The sequence below is a fragment of the Aotus nancymaae genome, unplaced genomic scaffold (assembly GCF_030222135.1).
Source record: "Aotus nancymaae isolate 86718 unplaced genomic scaffold, 86718_ANA_hifiasm-v0.15.2.pri h1tg000020l, whole genome shotgun sequence".
NCBI lineage: Eukaryota > Metazoa > Chordata > Mammalia > Primates > Aotidae > Aotus > Aotus nancymaae.
The window spans coordinates 53,013,908-53,036,022 of record NW_026988432.1 but is presented as its reverse complement, the minus strand read 5'-3'; the positions used below and the strand labels follow the sequence as shown (position 1 = coordinate 53,036,022).

Below are 22,115 nucleotides of genomic sequence, written 5' to 3'. Positions count from 1 at the left end.
ATCCCAATGTAGGGCTCAAGAATCCAGAATTTTAAAGGGGAAGCAGAGTCAATAGATGTGGGTTAAAGACTAATAAGAGAAAGTTGTCACCGTTCAGTGAAACTCGCATGTTCTGTGTTCTGTTGTGCAGTATTATTACAGCATAAAGGACATCAGCATTGGTGGGCGGTGTGTTTGCAATGGCCATGCTGAAGTGTGCAACGCAAACAATCCTGAAAAACTGTAAGTACACTGTGCAAATTATTTTCAGCCTGACTGTGAATAAGTCTAATTATTTCAGTGGATGTTTGCATACCATTAAATGTTCCTAGGTTCCTGCCCTCAATAGGAATGATTCAGGATCAATGAATGGGTGGTGGGTGGGTGCCTCCTCTCCATCAGCTCTCCACTGTCTTCCACAAAACCCCTATGGGCCCTGGCAGACATGGCTAATCAATTACAGCACTCTGGGTAATCTGTGTCCCCGTCACCAAATCACCCCCAAGACATACCTCTGGCAACCAATTGATTAGAGCTGGCAAGAGAAATAAAATTTGTCCTTCTTGATTTAATGGGATCAGGATATACATTTCAAACCCTTGTTTTTTAAATTTTGGTAAAATACACATCAAATTGACTATTTTAACCACTTTAAAGTGACAGTTCAGTGGTGGTAACTACATTCACATTGTTGTGCAACCAATCTCCAGAAGTCTTCATTTTGCAAAACTGAAATTCTGTACCCATTAAACACCTCCTTGTTTCCTCCTACCACTGGCCCCTGGCAACCATCATGACGACCCTAGTTACCTCATATAAGTGGAATCATACAGTATTTGTCCTTTTGCAACAAATACTGACTTATTAAATTTGTCATCACTTATTTAATTTAGCATAATGTCCTCAAGGTTCATCCACATTGAGCATGTGTCAGAATTTTCTTCCTGTTCAAGGCTGAACAGTATTTCCTTGTATATATGTGTATACTACATTCTGTTTATCCATTCATCCATGGATACACACATGGGTGCTTCCACCTTTTGACTATTGTGAGTAATGCTGCTGTGAACATGAATGTACTCTTTTTGTTTTTAATTCGAGTATATTTTGCCTACAATAAGATGGATGAGTCTTAAATGTTAAGTGTTCAGCAATACATTTGTGTTACCACTGTAAGAGGGATACTTTGAAGGGCTGGAAATTATCAGATGCCAGATATAGTAATCATTTTATCTCCATGTTTAAATCAAAGTCTCCAGTATTTCATGAGCAGCACTTACCGGAGATATTTTTCACTTTTAGTCAGATTCAGGCTAGCTTTGTGTTCAGGCAGAATTGCTAGCTCTCAAGGGCTGTGACGAGCTTTGCGGGCTCTTCTCTTTGACCACCCATAACAACATTAGGTTGTTGTCCCACCTTATCTGCCAGTGCTGTTGAGAGAGAGCGTACACACCAACTGATTAACCTTTAGTGGAAAATGACTTGTTTATTAATGGCTAATCTATTTCCACCCTGTAACTTTCTGTCTCCCTAAGACACTAGAAATCAGGTCAAATAAGTTCTGAGTTGGAAAGGGGAGAGAAAAGGTCTAGCTAATGTCCCTGAGCCTGGAACAAAATAGTGCCATGTGGGAAAGGAGTACATGCCATCACAGAGGGCATGAGCTTCCTGCTTAGAAAGGCTGTTGAACCCTGGACACCCTGGCAGAACTGGAGGAGTTCTACACTGGGTGGTTAATTCTCGCAATACACGTGTGGAGGTCTCCCCAAGCCTTGGTGAAAGGCTCAGTTTGGCAGCAATCTACTTCAACGTGACTGCCTGCCTTTCTTTGTCTGCTAGTTTGCTTCAGCTGACCTTGAACAAATGCTGATGAAATCCACATCCGTGATGAGGTAGAAATCTTGTAATAATTTAATGGGATTCAGAAACTTAATGGGTGGAGCTAAGCCCAGACAATCAGAAAAGTTACTTGCTAATGAGGAAGAACCCAAGAAGAGGGCATCAACCAAGCATGTATACCACGTTGACCTTGCTGCATGGATAAGTTGAAAGACCTCAGATTTAATTTTGAGCTTCCTAGCAGCCAATTCAAAAAAGGGAAACCTGCTTGGTTTCATATTTCACTATGATCATAAGCTAAAAAGTAATAAGTTACTTAGAAGAAACATGATTGTTGACATTAGTACCAAATAAGAATTTTTCCTAGGGGTGGGGTGGAGTGGTCATCACGAAGGGAATTCTCTAATTAATGACATCTTTATATAACATCTTTACAGCAGATATGTTATTAACCATTAGTCTGGGCTGCAAGAGAGGAAAAGCAGTGATTTGGCAGTGTCAATGGGACTCAGATGAGTACCCAGCTCCTTTTTTTGCTCTGCTCAATTTTAATCCTCTTATGTGTGTAGTTGGACTACATGTTCTTGAAGCAGTCTTCCCTAAAATATTGTAGTCCAGCTAATGCCAAATGTTTAATGGGCAATGTGCTGAAACTGCCTCTCCAACAAGACCCCATTTGGATGCCAGTTGTTCTGTGCTGCCAGGTGGATCTATGCACATGTGCTTTAGCAGGCAGTCAAGTATGGAGTGTGATGACACCTTCTCTTGGAATACAACTGAATATATGCCACACCACCTTCCCTTAGAGAAGAGGTGATGGAATCCCCACAGGCACAGCCAAGAGCCTTCTTAGACAACGTTTCTTTTAAATAGTCTCGGGTCTTTATTTGACTCAAACTGAACACTGCACGTTTTTCATATTTAAAAAAAAAAGCTGTTTGCTCAATGCGGCACAAATGGCGGCATGCAGGGACACCCCTGCCCAACCCCCCCAAAAAAAACAACAACCAAAACCCAAAGCCTCCTTCATATTCACGATATTCACAAAGCACTTGACTCCACAGCTGGAGTCAAGCATCTTGGTTTAGATTTAGGCTCTTTGCCTACAGTCGCGACTTTTGTTGAGTGAGTTTATCTCTGAGCACCCGTATGGTCATCCACAAAGCAGGGCAAGGTCCACCTATCACAGTGAGACAGAAAAGAGGCTCCAAAACTGAGAGCTGCCCTCACAGTAGATGTTACAAGCACTGGACAAGAACTCCAGAATCCTGGTGCTACCAGCCCACTTCACCTGAGCCACAGCATCCCAGGCTTGGGAGTGCCAGGACTCTGGGGAGCCCCGGCCGTGGAGCCTGCACCCAGCTCTTCCCCAACTACTTGGCAACTACGTTCTCTCAGTGCTGGTGGCCTCCTCAGTCCCCTCGGAGCCTCCCTACTTCCCCTTCCTTGCCCCGGCCCCGCCTCGCCTCAGTAACTGGCTGAAGCACCCGGGTGAATTCAGGGTCTGGCAACTCCAGACTTTGAGGACTGGGGACTGGAGAACAACACCAGACCCTCCTCCTACAGGGAGGCGGGTGCTTCCCCACGCACCCAGCTTCCTGGACCAACCCAGCCCGGAATTAGAAGCCTACCATGTGCCAGGACTCATGCCCCTAGGAAAACAACCACGCTGCAGTTCCGAGGCCTACCCTGGGCAACCAGAACTTTTGGGCAGGCTGGTTCCACCTTACCTCAGGCCCAGGGCCTTGCCTGGCTCATGCTCCAGGCGCTTCAGGCCATCTTTCCACCCCTTCATGCCCCCTGGCTCCCTCCTGGCTCCCATTCTTCCAGATCCAGCAGCTCTTCCCACTCGCTCAGACCTCCAGCCTGCTTGGTGCTCTCCAGCATCCCCAGCTGCAGCAGGATTCCCTCTTCCAACCCCTCCTCTCCCCCTCCTCCTCCCCAGCCCCCTCCCTCACTGCCACCAGGCCGTGCTTGGCTACGCTCCAGTTCCCCCCCAGCAGTTACCAAGAAGATAGTTCTGAGGCTTCAGGGAGCTCATCCATCGAATCTTCTTTGGAGTGGTGGCGCACCCTTAGGTGAGAGGCAAGGCCAACCAAGAGGAACGACTCCTGCCCCAGAGACAGCTGTGCAGGACAGAATCACCCTGGGGCTGGACAATGGTTTTGAATGGTTTTCAAGCATGGAAAGAGGGAGCTCAAAGCTTGGAGTTCCAATCCAAAGCCAAGGCTGAAACAATTCCATTTTAACTTGGAATGTGAAAGCAGATGTACACCCCTTTGAACTGAGATTTTTAACCCTTTGCCTTGCTGAGTGGTCTCAGCTTTTGGCCCCGTGATGGAGCTGGTGCAGCCTCTGGAAGCAGAGCCCTCTGGGATCTTATTAGCAGCTGGCTCTTGAATTGGGTAAATCTCTGGGCGTGACCACAGGTTGAGAGTAAGAAACTTGAGCAGATCTTGTTCGCAGGACTCCAGATCTTTGTGCAGGTGTGATACTTATCACATCTCAGTAAACTCAGCACTTGAGTGCTCATGTGCTCATTTATGGTAACAATGGGGCAGAGAAGACAGAGCTGGGGCCCCAGGGTCAAGCTGAAGTCAGAAGTCTGGCTCTCCATTTATCACTGCCTGACCTTTGGCAGGTATCTTAATATCTCTTAATCTTAGTCTAACCGTCTGTAAAATGGAAACAATAAGCAGGATACGGGAGACTTGAAATAATACTTGCAAAGTGTTGTGTTCTCCTAATTCCTCGATGAATGGCGCCAGGGATGACCGTGATGACTCGTGTGTCAGTTTCGCACATATAGGATCAACTGATCCTCATCAAAACTTTTCAATAACTAAGATGCACTTCGCCCACATGCCCAGGTTTCGGTGTGAATGCCAGCATCACACCTGTGGGGAGACGTGTGATCACTGCTGCGCGGGGTACAATCAGAGGCGCTGGCGGCCCGCTGCGTGGGAGCAGAGCCATGAGTGTGAAGGTGGGTGTGGGTGTGGGGCGGGGCCACACGTGGCCTTCTCCCCCTCTCCCTGGGAGCGGAGGCTGTTTTCCCCATGCTAGTGAAGAGGCTGGGGTCATGTCAGTCTTAGGAGCTCAGGTCTGTCTATTGTAAGAAAAACTCACAGACTGGAAGGAAAAGTGCCATCCTCTGAATTCAGATGTGTGTATGAGAAGAAAAAGAACAGTCACGATGATGACCGGGCACAGTGGGCTCAGTGCTTTAATATGTTGGCCTCTCTTTTTAGCAGTCATAAATATGATGCAGCCACTATCAAATTTTAACCTCTTCTCCATTTGATAGGATGTGATACTGGGGAGGAATCAACTATTTTGAAACCGAAGTCCAGAGCAGATGGCAAGATTGAGTCTAAAGAGGGAGCTGGGAATACTGAAGGAGGATGGAGGGCTAGGAAGTGTAACGTGGTAGGACTGAGGAGGGTGGAGGGGACAGAGAAGGAAGAAAAAAAGATGTGAGACTCCTTTTAACAGTGTGACATAAAGTAAGAAAAGTGTTATTTTTTTTGGCTGTTGCGGTGGCTGCCAGCACTTTGGGAGGCAAAGGTGGGAGGATCGCTTGAGGCCAGGAGTTGGAGACCAGCCTGGGCAACATAGTGAGGCTCTGTCTACAAACAGTGCAAAAATTAGCCATAGGTGGTGGTGCACACCTTTCTTCTAGCTACTTGGGAGGCGGAGGTGGGAGGATGGCTTGAGCCCAAGAATTCGAGGTTACAGTGAGCTCTGATCCTGCCACTGCACTCCAGCCTGGGTGAAAGAATAAGTTCCTATCTAAAAAAAAAAAAAAAAAAAAAAAAAAATACAACTGTTATTTTTTATTTTATTTTATTTCTTGAGACAGAGTTTTTGCTCTTGTTGCCCAGGCTGGTCAACAGGTTTCTCCACATTGGTCAAGCTAGTCTCAAACTCCTGACCTCGTGATCTGCTTGCCTCTGCCTCCCAAAGTGCTGGGATTACAGGCTTGAGCCACTGTACCTGGCCGACAACTGTTATTTTTAACAAACAAACCTTAAGACATCCAACTATAGATTTTCTTCTAAATCAGTCTTCTTGGGAAGCTGCATGTTTATTCCAGTTGCAGAAAACATTTCATTCACTACAACCTCCACCTACCGGGTTCAAGCAGTTTTCCTGCCTCAGCCTCCCCAGTAGCTGGGATTATAGGCACCTGCCACCACACCCAGCCAATTTTATTTGTATTTTTAGTAGAGATGGGGTTTCACCATACTGGTCTTGAAGTCCTGGCCTCTTGTGATTTGCCTGTCTTGGCCTCCCAAAGTGCGGGGATTATAGGACTTTACACTTTTTGACAAAATATTTTTTGTCACTATGAAGAGATAGGACTGATGATCTCTTATGGCCAGTAAACTTACATAAAAGATGTTTCCAGTGGTCTTCCAGGGGAGTTTTCAGAGATGATAAAGTTCTGGGAAGGTCTTGCGGCCACCTCAGGCAAATGCTCTGGCACATTTCTGAGTCCCAGATGTTACTCAGATGGCCATCTCACTTTATAGTCACAGCTAATTGGTTCCTTCTCAATGACTTCCCTATTCCTCACCCCAGATGAGGGGACCAGAGAGAGAGAAAGATATCATAAAAATAATCAGGGGTCGTTTCTTCTGCTGCTTTCAAACACTGATTTAGGATATTTTTGATTGGACAACTGTTATTACATGAATTCCAGTATTTGCTACTTGACTAGTTTTCCAGAGTAGTGGAACTTTGTAAATAACATACTTTACTCCAACACATGTGAAAAAAATTTAAATCTCCTTTAATAAGTTTTTATCCTTTTAAAATGTATCAAATGGTTAAAAGTTACAAAAATAGTACATGGAAGTCAGACCTATCAGGATCCATTTATTAGGTGTTTTCTAAATTTCATTTGAAATATGCAATTCAAAATAAACAGACTTACGAAGTGACTGATGTAGTAAGTATAAATGCCTTGAGTTTTTAAAATCATGGCACCATAGAGAAAATGAAGATAAGAAAGCATTTAGCCTGTTTTACAAGTTATAGGGTAATTTGTATAATATCTAATTAAATCTTCCTTCACCTGGGAAATTGATTAAAACATACAAATTACTAACAAGACTTAGAAATTTCGATCTAATTGGAATATAATGAATAGATGGTCTGCCTAAGAAACAATAAGAATTTTACTCATGTTAAATCTTTTTCATCTTGACATTGATGAAAATCCCAAATGAGTTTTAAATTATACTTTGTAATTTTAGAAATATCATATACTATTTGATATATGTAGATAACTTGGAAATTAAAAATATATATATAAAGTAAAATCACCAAGAATTGAACTACCCCAACAGAGTACCTTAGTCTGTTCAGCTGCTGTAACATCTGGGTACCTTATAAACAATAGCCTCAAAGTTCTGGAGGGTGGCAAATCCAGGATCAAGGCACCAGCAGATTCATCGTCTGGTAAGGGCCTGCTTTCTGGTTCAGAGATGCCACTTTCTTGCTGTGTCCTTACATGGTGGAAGGGGCAAGGCAGCTCCTTGGGCCTCTTTTATAAGGGCACTCATCACCTCCCAGAGGGCCATCTCCTAATAACTGGGGATTAGGTTTCAACTATGAATTTGCGTGGGACACAAGCATTCAGACCATAGCAGAGAGCTACTATTAATATTTTGTTAGATATTTAGTATATTTGCACATACTTTAAATACTCGATTATATAATCTACATAATTTTATATCCTAATTTTTTTACTTGATATTTTTAGATATTTCCCCATATTTTCCCAGTCATTAAAAATGCTTCAATATCATTTTTGATGGTGCAGTTTTGTTTCACTCTGACAAGTGTTTGTTGAGTACCCACTGTGAGCTGAGAACTGCGCTCTATTGCAAACAAAACACAGCCCTGGCTGTCATAGAACTTAGAGTCAAGCAAATGTAGTGTTGCTTGTTTAGCCATCCCCCTACAATTAAACGTTAAGATTATTCCCAGTTGATTACCATAGAGTGTTGAAATGAAGGGTTTAGAGTATTGGCTGAGCATAGGTTCTGCAGTCAAACAAAGACAGGTCAGAATTTTGCCTCTCCTACTTGTGAGCTGTGTAACAATGGGCATATTCCTTAACCTCTCTAAGCGTCAGCTTTCCAATCTGGGCTGTAGGGATAATGGTACCTACTTTAGAGAGTTACTGTGCAGATTAAATGAGATAATTCATGTAAAACACTTTTCACAGTGTGTTAAGGGCTAAATTACTATTGTTAGTAGTAGTAATAGTGGTAGTAATAATATTCTCTTTGTGCATTAAGTTTAACTGGCATTTTGATGTATATTTTTTTGAGTGAAACTTTATTTTATTGATTTTTTTATGTGTAAAACATGCTAGTGAAATAAAGACACAATAAAACAAAGATTATACAAAAAATTTGAATTAATGCTCTTTAAATACATTAGTTGTTAAGGGAAAAATTCGAGCTACATATTAGTCTTTCACAGTAATAAATAATGTTAGTGTTTAATTGCAACTAAATAAGAAAAATGCCAACTAAAATAAATATATTGCTGGGTGCGGTGGCTCATGCCTGCAATCGCACTTTGGGTGGCCAAGGCAGGAGGATCACTTGAGCCCAGGAGTTTGAGATCAGCCTGGACAACACAGTGAGACCTTGTCTCTACAAATAATTAAACATTGACTGATCATGGTGGCACGTGTCTGTGGTCCCAGCTACTTGGGAGGCTGAGATGGGAGGATTACTAGAGCTCAGGCAGTTGAGACTGCAGTGAGCTGTGACCACACCACTACACTCCATCTGGGTGACAGTGAGACCCCATTGCAAAAGTAAATAAAATAAAATAAATATATTATTCAAGGTGTTGACCTAAAGGAAGAAGCTGTGACACAAAATACAGGAAGTTTACTTAACTGCTGGGCACGGTGGCTCACACCTATAATTCCAGTACTTTGGGAGGCCAAGGTGGGCGGGTCACTTCAGGTCAGGAGTTTGAGACCGGTCTGGCTAACATGGCAAAACCTCATCTCTACTAAAAATACAAAAGTTAATCAGGTGTGGGGGCTGGTGCCTGTAGTCCCAGCTACTCAGGAGGCTGAGGTGGGTTGAACCCAGGAGGCAGAAGTGGCAGTGAGCTGAGATCGTGCCACTGCACTGCAGCCTGGGCGACAGAGCAAGTCTGTCACACACACACACAAAAGTTTACTTGAACCAAAATGAGGATAGCTGTGCCCAGGACACGCTTCTGAGTTGCCTTGGGCAGTGCTCCTGCATTTCAGTGTATCTTCCTTTGTTATGATTTTTTCCTTTTTTTTTGGTGGGGGGGTGTGGAGGGGTAGAGGGGTTGGGGGGCGGAAATGGAGTCTCGCTCTGTCGCCCAGGCTGAATTCAGTGGCATGATCTTGGCTTACTATTGCAACTTCTGCCTCATGTTTTCAAGGATTCTCCTGCCTCAGCCTCTCAAGTAGGTTTTTTTTTTTTTTTTTTTTTTTTTTTTGAGACAGAGTCTTGCTCTGTCACCCAGGCTGGAGTGCAGTGGCACAATCTTGGCTCACTGCAACCTCTTCGTCCCGGGTTCCAGTGATTCTTCTGCATCAGCCTCCCGAATAGCTGGAACTACAGGCGTGCACCACCACGCCTGGCTAACTTTTGTATTTTTAGTAGAGATGGGTTTTCCCCATATTGGCCAGGCTGGTCTCAAACTCCTGACCTCATGATCTCCCCTTGCCCTGGCCTTGGCCTCCCAAAGTGCTGGGATTACAGGTTTAGCCACTATGCCCAGCCCCAATTAGTATTTATTTTTTTTTAAAGAGAAACTTTTCTCATTGAATATCAAATGAAAGGAGCTCTAAATTGTATCTTAGGATAGCCTGTTCTTTGTGTAGAAGTCCCTAAAAGTTTAAGAGTGTCCTGGGTGTTCCAGAATAGACTTTTTCATAGCTCAATTAGCAGTAATACTATTTACTAAGCATCTGATAGTAATGATGAGAATATTGACTTAGTATGCTTTTTTTCAGCATGCAACTGCCACGGCCATACTAGCAACTGTTACTATGATCCAGATGTTGAGCAGCAGCAGGCAAGCTTGAATACCCAGGGCATCTATGCTGGTGGAGGGGTCTGCATTAACTGTCAGGTGAGGCACTATTTAAATCAAAGTGGATGTGTTGTCATGAGGAGTGAGTATTTGGTAAGCTCTGTTCCTGAAGAGATGTCAAGAAAGTGACAGGCAATCGAAAGTGTTTTCTGAGACCATTTCTCCACTTTTGTTCACACAAGGCCTTGTTAACAGGATGCAATTTAGGGATTGTAGGGAAAATGGACTGAGGTATGTTTACCCACACCTCTTTGATCAGTTTCTCCATTTAGATCTTTGCCTAAATGGAGAGGAGGATTCCTGGCTGTTATCCCTGGCTGCTATCCATCTTGTGATAGAAAAGCTCTAAGATAGGAGGGCAAGTAGTTATCAATGTTAGTGCTGACCCGACATCCTGTTTTCAGACAGATTCTGAGTTGAGACTCAGTGAGGAAATGCATCATGATTAATTAATGATGTCTTTCATAGACATCAAATATGAAACATTAATTTTTCATCCCTTCTGTAGGACAATTGGTTTCACTGGAATTTAGTTAAGGGAGTGTATGGCAGAGGAGGGTATGTCTTCATTGAGATATTCATTAACAGTCCTGTCAAATGTCTATGAATATGGTCTACATTGTCATTCTTTCTTATGTTCTTTTAGATGTTTTGTTAATGTTACCACTGAAGAGGCATTCTTCACATGAGATGTCCATTAATATGAAACCAGGGCTACATACCCATAGAGAGAGCCACCATTCTTCACTTTTATATCATCTGTTATAAAAGATGATATAACATACTTTTATATCATCTGTTATTGCTTTTATATCATACTTTTATATCATCTGTTATTGCAGATAATTAAAATATAAGTAAAATATAAGTCATAGGTTTGTTACAAATCACAAGGTTTTATGTGTAAGTCAGAAATACCAGGATAAGGCTAAGTACTCCAAGAACTTCAAGTGATTTGTGTGGATATTAAGTTGCAGAAGCACTGGACTAGAATGTGTAGGTAGAATCATTTCTCCAGATGAAAGATTAAGCACCTTCAGTGTGTCTTTAGAATACTTTGTTATTCTTCAACACTCTCTCAGGGATACTATGCTTTGAATTTTGCACTTCCAGAAAGCCATCAATGTAGCCTTTTCTTTTCCATGGTGGCTCTACAGAAAAAAAAAAAAAAAAAAAAAAATATATATGTGTATATATATATATATATATATATATATATATATATATATAATGAAATTATTGACCTCAAAAAACAATTACTGAACTCTTGTTTGGGTACACTGCATTTGTTTTCCAACTTAAACTTAAAATGCCTTTTACTAAGTTAGATATTTAGGTAGCATAATTAACTTTAAAATGTTTATGGTGGTGAAATAGACATAAAATTTACAATTTTAATAATTTTTGAATGTGCATTTTAGCAACATAATTAACTTTTACATTATATTGATAAACAAAGGACAAGGAAAGAGTTCTGCTTCTGTTATGGTTTAGTAGCTGCTGCAGGACCCAGCCCTTCCACAGAGGACTGGTCTCTATTGATTGTCTTTTCTCTTCAGAATGGGTCATATTTTGGGGGTTCATATGATAAACTATGAGCAAAATACAAAAGACTAATAAACAACAAAACCACAAAGAACATGTTCTGAAAGCACTGAAGAGTAAAAATAAGCAGGAATTGGATCACAAGGTAGGAGATAGAGACCATCCTAGCCAACGTGGTGGAACCCTGTCTCTACTGAAAAATACAAAAATTAGCTGGGCATGGTGGCATGTGCCTGTAATCCTGGTTATTTGGGAGGCTGAGGCAGGAGAATCGCTTGAACTAGGGGGTCAGAAGTTGCAGTGAGCAGAGATTGCACCACTGCACTCCAGCCTGACGACAGAGCAAGTTTCAAAAAAAAGAAGCAAAAAGCAAAATGTTTGGTAGACAAAATAAAACTAAGAGAATGTATTGCCTAAGAGACCTACACTACAAGATATGCTAAAGGAAGTTCTTTAGGTTAAAGAGAGGTAATACCAGATGGAAACTCAGATCTTTAGGAAGAAAGGAAGAGTATGGTAAATGACTGGGCAAATATAAAGTACTATTTAAAAGCAAATTCTTGCATAGGCACAGCGGCTCATGCCTGTAATCCCAGCACTTTGGGAGGCCAAGGTTGGTGGATCACCTGAGGTCAGGAGTTTGAGACCAGCCTGGCCACCTTGGCAAACCCTGTTTCTACCAAAAAATACAAAAATTAGCTGGGCATGGTGATGCACACCTGTAATCCCAGATACTTGGGAGGCTGAGGCATGAGAATCACTTGATCCTGGGAGACAGAGGTTGCAGTGAGCTGAGATTGCACTACTGCACTCCAGCTTGGGTAACAGAACAAGACTATCTCAAAAAAAAAAAAAAAATCATTGGAAGTCCTAGCCAGAGCAATCAGGTGACAGAAAAATATAAAAGACATTCAAATATGAAAGGAAAAAGTCAAACTATCTCTATTTGTTAATCATATGATTCTATACTTAGAAAATTTAAGAACTCTGCCAGAAGGCTCCTGGAACTGATCAACAACTTCAGTAAAGTTTCAGGATACAAATCATGTACAAAAATTAGTAGCATTTCTACACACCAGTAATGTTAAAGCTGAGAGCCAAATCAAGAACATAATCCTATTTACAATAACTGCAAAAAACAAACAATAAAAATACCCCAAATCTAGAAATACATCTAACCAAGGAGGTGAAAGATCTCTACAAGGACAACTATAAAAACTGCTGAAAGAAATAATAGATGACAAAAACAAATGAAAAAACATTCCATGCTCATGTATTTCAAGAATTAGCATCATTACAATGGCCATACTGCCCAAAGCAATCTACAGATTCAACACTATTTCTGTCTATGTCATTTTTGACAAAACTATAAAAAACTATTCTAAAATTCAGATGAAACCAAAAAAAGAGTCCAAATAGCAAAGCAGCCCTAGGCAAAAAGAACAAAGCCAAAGACATAACATTACCTGACTTCAAACTATACAGAATACAGAACTCAAAAATAAAGCCACACTCCTACAGCCATCTGATCTTCAACAAAGTTGAAAAAAATAAGCAATGAGGAAAGGACTTTTTTTGAGACGGGGTCTTGCTCTGTCACCCAGGCTGGAGTGCAGTGGTACAGTCTCGGCTCATTGCAACCTTCACCTCCCAGGTTCCAGCGATACTCCTGCCTCAGCCTCTCGAGTAGCTGGGACTACAGGTGCATGCCACCACACTTGGCTAATTTTTTATTAGTAGTAGAGACAGGGTTTCACCATGTTGGCCAGGTTGGTCTCAAACTCCTGACCTCAGATGATCCACTCACCTCAGCCTCCCAAAGTGCTGGGATTATAGGTAAGAGCCACTGCACCCAGCAAGGAAAGGACTTTCTATTTAATAAATGGTGCCAAGATAGCTGGCTCTCCATGTGCAGAAAAATGAAACTCAACCCCTACCTTTCACCATGTATTATGCAAAAGTTAACTCAAGAGCAACTAAAGATTTAAAGGCAAGACCTCAAACTATAAGAATCCTAGAAGAAAATCCTAGGAAACACCATTCTGGACATTGGCCTTGGGAAATAATTTATAACTAAGTCCTCAAAAGCAATTTCAACAAAACCAAAAATTGACAAATGAACCTAATTAAACTAAAGAACTTCTACACTGCAAAAGAAACTATCAACAGAGTAAACAGACAGCCTATAGAATGGGAGACAATATTTGCAAACTGCATCAGACAAAGGTCTAATATTCAGACTCTATAAGGAACATAAACAGTTCAGCAAGCAAAAAACAAATAACTCCATTAAAAAATGGGCAAAAGGCATGAACAGACACTTTGCAGAAGAAGACATACAAGTGGCCAACAAACATATGAAAAAATGCTCCATATCACTAATCATCACAGAAATGCACATCAAAACCACAATGAGATATCATCTCACACCAGCTAGAATGGCTATTATTAAAAAGTCAAGAAACAACAGATGCTGGCCAGGTTGCAGAGAAAAGAGAATACCTATACATTGCTGGTGGGAATGTAAATTATTTTAGTGACTGTGGAAAGCAGTTTGGAGAGTTCTTAAAGAACTTAAAACTACTATTCAACTCAATAATCCTATTACTTGGCATATATCCAAAAGAAATAAATTATTACACCAAAAAGACACATGCACTCATATGTTCATTGGAGCATTATTTACAATAACAAAGACATGGAATCAACCTTGGTGCATATCAGTGGTGAATTTGATAAAGAAAATGTGGTACATATGACCATGGACTATTACACAGAGATGAAAAAAAATAAAATCATATCCTTTGCAGCAGCATGGATGCAGCTGGAGGTCATTATCCTAAACAAATTAATGAAAAACCAGAAAACCAAATGCCACATCATGTTCTCACCTATAAGTGGGAGTTAAACATTGGGTACTCATGGACATAAAGGTGGCAACAATAGACACTGGGGGCTATTAGAAAGGAAAAGGAAGTAGAGGGGCAAAGGTTGGAAAACTACCTGTTGAGTACCGTGCTCAATAACTGGGTGAGGATCAGTCATACACCAAAACTGAGCATCATGCAATATATCCAGATAACAAATTTGCACTTGTACCCCCAAATCTAAAATTAAAGTTGAAATTAAAAAAAATTTTTAGAAAACTACCTACCTTCCCAACCCCTCTTTATTTCCAAATCTCTGCCCATTTATGATAATACAATGATCTGCAATTATTTTCTTTTACTCAACCCTATTTGTAAGTGTTTTAGAAGAGAGAATAAATAATGGAAAAGGAAAATAAAAATATTTTTGTTCAATAATACTTCAATATAGGTAGAAAAATTAGAATATGTAGGTCTGATTACAACAAAATTTATGACATTGTCTCATGGAATTTATAAAATGCAGGTAAATATGATACATAGCAACAATAGCATAAAGAATAAGGAGAACATATAGGAACTCAAAGTTTCTATAATTTTCATAAAATAATACAATATTGACTCTAATTCTACTTTGAGACATGAAGGATATACATTGTAGTCCCTAAAACAACTGCTGACAAAATAATGCAAAGAGATACAGATAAAAAGCCAATAGATACATTTAAATGTAATTTTAAAAACATTCGAATAATCAAAAAAAGAGTTAAAGGAGGAACTGGGGATGAAATTCGTGCATGTGCATGTGTATGTGCACGTGCGCGCACGTGCGTGCACGCGCGCACACACACACACACACACCCACCAGGCACAAAAGGAAGGGGCAAACAGAAAATAGATACAAATAGTGGTGGACCTAAATCCAGCCATATCAAAAATACATTAAATATTAATGGACTAAACATTCCAATTCAAAGGTAGAAGCAATAAGAATGAGTAAAAAACTAAGACTCAACTATATTGTTTACAAGGGCTTACCTTTAAATATAAAGACAGGTTGAAAGTAAATGAATGGAAAAAATATACTATGTAAACAATAAACATTAAAAGAATAGAGTAAAAATGTTAATATCAGGTAAAATAGCCTTTAAGACAAAAGCATTAACACAAATAAATAGAGACATTTCATAATGCTAAAAGAGTAAATTCATCAGGGAGACATAGTAATCGTTAAGTGTGTTTGCATCTAATAATAGAGCTTTAAAATACATGAAGCAAAATTTGACAGAATTAGAGGGAAAAATAGACAATTCTATGATCATAGTTGGAGATTTAAATACCATCCTATTGGCAATTTATAAAACTAGACCAAAAATCAGCAAAGACATGTGATCTGAGCAACACCATCATACACTTTACTTTAATCAATACTTATAGAGCAGTACACCTGACAACTGAAAATTATATATTCATTTTATGTGCATATGAAGCATTCACCAAGATAGACTATTATACAAGTGTGACCATAATGCAAATCTCATTCCATTGAAAATGATTGAAGTCATATATAGCATGTTCTCTGGCCAAAGTAGAATTAAATTAGAAATCCACAGGAATAAGATGACTAGGAAAATACTAACATTTGAAACAAGACACTTCTAAAAACCATCGTCAAAGAAGTTAGAAGGGAAATTAGAAAATATTTCAAATTAGATAATAATGAAAACATTACACATCAAAATTTGTTGGATGCAACTAAGTAGTACTTAAAGGGAAATTCATAGCTCTAAGCTTATGTTAGGAAAAAGGCTAAAATCAATATCCAAAGGTTCTACCTTAAGAAGCTGGTAAAAGAAGACCAAAGTAAGCCCAAAGTAAATAGAAGGAAGAAAACAATACATTCAGCAAAATTTAACAAAGAGAAAAGAATTCAACAAAAGAGAAAAGAGGTAAACAATAGAGAACATCAATAAAGCCAAAAGCTGGCTTTTGAAAATGTCATCAAAATTACTAAACTCTCAATTATTGTGATCAAGAAAAAAGACAGATTACAAATTAGCAACATCATATAGAAAAGTGGTGTGTTACAACAGTGGCTACAGGCTATAGACGGTAAAAGGAAAATAAAATAATACTGTGGACACAGAACTGACAACCTAGATTAAATGGACACATTCTTGAAAACTGTAACTTACTAAAACTGATACAAGATGAAGTAGAACATCTGAATAGCCCCATTATCTGTGAAAGAAATTAAATTCATTATGAAAATTTTCTGACAAAGAAAATTCCAGGCCCAGATGGTTTTACCGGTGAATTCTACTAAACATTTAAGGATGAAACAACATTAATCTTATACAAGTTCTTTCAGAAAACAGAGGGGAGAGCACTTCTCAACTTGTTTGATGAGACCAGCATAACCTTAATACCAAAACTTGGGAAACACCATGTAAAAGAAAATAGTTGATCAACATCTGTTATAAAGATCATAGACTCAAAAATATGAAAAACAAATCCAGCAACATATAATAAATATAATACATTATGAAGAGTAAGATTTATCCCAGAAAAATAGGTTGATTGAACATTCAAAAATCAATCTCTGTAATTTATCATATTAACAGAATAAAGGAGAACAATTGTGAAATACCATTAAACAAAATTGATACCTATTTTATAATAAAAACTTTTAGCAAGCTAGGAATAGAAGTGAACTTCTGTAATCTGATAAAGGGCATTTATGAAAACCCTACACCTAACAGCCTATTAATGGTAAAATATTGGACTTTTTTCTTTGAAATACTGGGAACAAGGCAATCACCATTTCTGTTAAACAATGCCCTGGAGATCCTAACCATTGCAATAAGGCAAGAAAAAGAAATAAGAGAAACTTAGACTGGAAAGGAAGAAGTAAAACTATGTCTATTTTCAGATGATATGATATTTTATGTAGAAAATCCCAAGGAATATACAAAACAACTACCAGAACTAATAAATGAATTTAGTAAGATTGCAGGATACAAGGATAACATAAAAATTAATCGTATTTTATATGCTAGCGGCAAACAATAGGAAAATGTAAAAATTTAATTAAAAATATTGTCAAATAACCTGAAATACTTAGGAATACATTTAACAAAAGACATGCAAGATTTCTATACTAAAACGAAAATAACTGCTGAGAGAAATCTCGAAAGACCTAAATAAACAGAAAGGTTTAACATGTTTATGGATTGGAAGACTCAATATTGTTAACACATTAATTCTCCCCAAGTTGATCTCCCCAGATTTATTTAATGCAGGTTTTTGGATAGAAGTTGCCAAGCGGACTCTAAAATCTATGTGGATATGTAAATGTCCTAGACTATCCAAAGTTGTCTTAAAAAAGCAGAATAAAGCTGGGGGGCTTCAATAATAACTATAAAGCTACAGTAATGGAAATGCTGTAGTGTGATATTGACATAAGGATAGAAAAAGATCAATGTAGCAGAGTAGAGAGTGCAAAAACAGACCCACGTTTATAAAGATATTTGATTTTTCTTTCTTTTTTTTTTTTTCCAGAGATAGGGTCTTATTCTGTAACCCAAGATGGAGTGCAGTGTTGTGATCATAGTTCATTGCAGCCTCAGACTCCTGGGCTCAATCAGTCCTTCTGCCTCAGCTTCCCAATTAGCTAGGACTACAGGCATGTGCTATCATGCCTAATTTAAACACTTTTTTATTTTTTATTTTTTAGAGATAGGATCTTGCTATGTTGCCCAGTCTGGTCTTGAACTCCTGCCCTCAAGCAGTCCTCTTGCCTTGGCCTCCCATAGTGTTAGAATTATGAGCATGAGCCACTGCACCTGGCCTGACATTTGGTTTTTGATAAAAACACCAGAGCAATCCAGTGGGAGGATTGCTAAGTAAATGGTTCTCAGATAACTGGATACTTATATAAAAAAAAACAAAAACAAAAAAACCTGACCCCTACCTCAAGTCATAGACAAAAATTAAATTGATATAGAATTATATCTTTGTGATTTGAGGCTGTATTAAATTTTCTTACATCACAAAAAGCAATAACCATGAAAAATTGACAATTTAGATTTTATCAAAATTTAAAACTTCTGCTCAAAACAAAACATGCTATTAAGAAAATGAATAGGCAAGTCACAGACAGAAAATATTCACAAAACATAAATCTGACAAATGGTTGGTATCCGGGATATATAAAGAACTTCCACAGCTCAGTTATAAAAAGACAACTCAAAAAAATACTTTAAATTATTTGAATAGCTACTTGACAAAAGTAGATATATTAATGGCCAATAAATGTACATCAAAGAGATAACATTATTTGTCATCAGAGAAATGCAAATTAAAATTACAATGACATACCACTACATACTCCCCAGGATGGCTATTTTTTCCTCAGCTTTAAAGGATGGCTATTATTAAAATTGCTGACAACAAATTTTGGTGAGGATGTGGAATAACCACACCTATTCACGCATGGTTGATAACAATGCAGAATGGTACAACTGCTTTGAGAAAATGGCTATTCAAAAAAGATAAAACTAAACATATACCTACTCCATGACTCACAATTGCCACTCACAGGCATCTATCCATAAGAAATGGAAATGTTTGTTTTCAAAAAGGTTATAGCAGCTTTATGCAAACAGTCTCAACTAAAAATAGCCCAGGTAAGCAACAATAGTGGAATGGATGAAGAAACTCAGGCATAACTATAGAATGGGATTCTGTGGAGCAACAGAGAGGAAGAAACTACTGATTCATGCAACGACATGCAAGAATCTTAAAAACATTACGCTGAGTGAATAATAACTAAAAAAAAAAGAAAGCCACGTAAAAGTATCAGAGCCCTTTAAATGAAATTCTGAAACACGTAAAAGTAGTAGTGGAGAAAATCAGAGCTGTGGTTGACTCTGAAGAGTTGGTGATGGGGATTACTGGGAAGGGGAAAGGGGAACTTTGGGGGTAATGATGTTGTTTTATATCTAGATAAGGAATTCGGTTTCACAGATGTATGCATTTGTCCTGGCTCAGTGGATGCACAATTAATAATTTTGCACTTGTAGTTTTTTGCACTTATAAACTTTATAGCAAAAGAAAAAAAACTATAAACAAATACTGAATTCCAGCTAGAGAAATCCCTCCCTCCCTCCCTCCCTTCTTCCCTCCCTCCCTCCCTCCCTTCTTCCCTCCCTCCCCTCCTTCCCTCCTTCCCCCCTCCCTCCCTCCCCTCCTTCCCTCCTTCCCCTCCTTCCCTCCCTCCGTCCTTCTCTCCTTCCTTCCCTCCCTCCTTCCCTCCTTCCCTCCTTCCCTCCTTCCCTCCTTCCCTCCTTCCCTCCTTCCCTCCTTCCCTCCTTCCCTCCTTCCCTCCCTCCCTCCTTCCTTCCTTCCTTCCTTCCTTCCTTCTAGCTTGTACAGAGTCTTACTTTGTCACCCAGGCTGGAGTGCAGTGGCATGATTCCAGCTCACTGCAATCTCTGCCTCCTGGGCTCAAGCAATTCTCATACCTCAGCCTCCCAAGTAGCTGGGATTATGGGCATGCACCACCATGCTCGGTTAATTTTTTTTTTTTTTTTAGTAGAGATAGGGTTTTGTCACGTTAGCCAGGCTGGTCGTGAACTCCTGGCCTCAAGTGATCCACCTGCCTCTGCCTCCCAAAGTGCTGGGATTACTCAGCCACTGTGCCTGGCCCCAAACTGTTTATTTTTCTCATGTACATACACCATGCAAAGCTAAGAGTTGGGATCAAGAAGCAGATGGAGCACATATGGCCATGTTCCCTCCTTCAACAAATCCCACTAAATGCCAGAGAACATGTTTAAAAAGCAAACGCTCCCTCCTTCCAGAATACATCATAGTATGAAAAATAGGAAAGAGTATCATCAACAGACCAGGAATTTCAAGAGATTCCAGAAAGACAGAAAGCAAAAACATACATGAAGGAGGACACAGTTGTGATGTTGGATTGATTCAGAGGTGCTTCAAGAGGCAACAGATTGAAGAAATTAATTGTGGGCCTATAGTTAAACCCATAGAATTTTATTTATTTATTTATTTAGAGACAAGGTCTTGCCCTGTTGCCCAGGCTGGAGTGCAGTGGCTTGATCATGGCTCACTGCCACCTCGACCTCCCAGGTTCAAGCGATCCTCCCACCTCAGTCTCCTGAGTAGCTGGAACTATAGGTACACACCATCATGCCCAGCTAATTTTTGTTTTTAAACTCATAAAATTTTATTGACATTTTTAAAAGAAGACCTACATAGAGAGGAATAATGTGCTTCCCACTTAATATTATAAAGGTAACATTTTTCTGAAACCAATCTATACAGTTCAGTGCAATGATGATCAGAATTCCAAAAGGATTTTTTATAAAGATTGACAGACTGATTTTAAAGTTCTCTTTTTTTCTTTTTTTAGAGACAGTGTCTTGCTCTGTTGCCTGGGCTGCAGTGCTGTGGCATAGTCATCGCTCACTGCAGCCTTGAACTCCTGGGCTCAAGCGATACTCTCACCTCAGCCTCCTGAGTAGCTAGGACTACAGGCACGGGCCACCATGCTTGACTAATTTTTGTATTTTTTTTGTAGATGGGATCTCACTAGGTTGCCTAGGCTGGTCTCAAACTCCTAGCTTCAAGTGATCCTCCCACCTGGTCCTCCAGAAGTGCTGGGATTACAAGCATAAGCCACTGCACCGAGCCCTGTTTCCCACCTTTTCTATGCAGTGCTGATAACAGGAGAATGATGGAATTTTTGCCATCAGCTCTGGGCTGGTGACATGGAGTGGGAACCTCTTAGGCATGCTAGGCTCAGAGGTTTTCATATAGTCAGGGTATAAGAGAGCCAGATCATTATTGTGCAGGGCAAGCAATTAACCAGGGTAGCCATAGTCTCACATGGTATTGACTTCATTTTTATGTCTTGGGTTTTCTCTCTTAACTGCTGGTTTGGGGTATGAGAAATTTTAAATAGGGTGGGCAGTTCCCTGAGATCTGCTATTTAAGTAAAGATGGAATGAAGTGAGAAAAGAGCCAGGCATCTGTCCAGGGAGATCATTCCAGGCAGAGGGATGGGTGGGACCAAAGGTCGTATGGGGGAGCAAGGAGCCCAGTGTGGCTGGAGGGGAGTGAGTAGGGGTAACAAAGGAGTGAGTGAATCCAGAGGGTAACAAAGGCCATATCATGTGGGGCTTTATAGGCCTAAGTAAGGAAATCCTCCAGAGAGAGGCTGGCTGGTCAATGGGCCACCCCAGAGTCTCTACGTGCTTGAGATTCACAGAAATGGAAGCTAGCAACCGAGTGGTTGAGGAATTGAGAGAAAGAGAGGCAGAGAGTTGGAGGGTTTGCTTGAAGGGGGAAAAGCACCTGGAAAACATTCTACTTGAAGGAATTCAGACCTAAAGCTGATCAGAGATGGACCTGGTTGTAGGTGAGCATTCCATAGAAGCCTCCCTGGATGGGAGGGATGGACTAACTAAGGTGGGGAGGAGTCGGGCTTGCTGCCCGCATAGATTCCATCAGCAGCCTCTTTAGCTTCGGCAGCTGGGGTTTTACTCTTTTTAAGTGTCAGGCAAATGCAACTTCAAGTTGCCACTCCTCCCAACAAGATCACCTCTCCCACACCTCCAATACAGAAATACACAGTCACCACTGTCCTTGGGTCTCAACCTGGCCTTGGTCCAACCAGGACCGTGGTATCCATGGATAAAGTGGTGTGTCTTGCCCTCAGGGTATGCAGGTTCTGGAGAACCACTGAGATTT

General features: G+C 40.1%; 1 protein-coding gene across 1 annotated transcript in view; it reads left to right on the top strand.

Moving 5' to 3' along the window:
• Positions 1-22,115, top strand: part of LOC105712113 (laminin subunit alpha-3-like) — an 84,823-nt gene that overhangs the window by 61,155 nt on the left and 1,553 nt on the right. Inside the window, exons 6-8 of the mRNA XM_012445051.3 lie at positions 131-222; positions 4,689-4,804; positions 9,848-9,966. Coding sequence (XP_012300474.3) covers positions 131-222; positions 4,689-4,804; positions 9,848-9,966 — 327 coding nt within the window. The remainder of the gene's footprint in view (positions 1-130; positions 223-4,688; positions 4,805-9,847; positions 9,967-22,115) is intronic.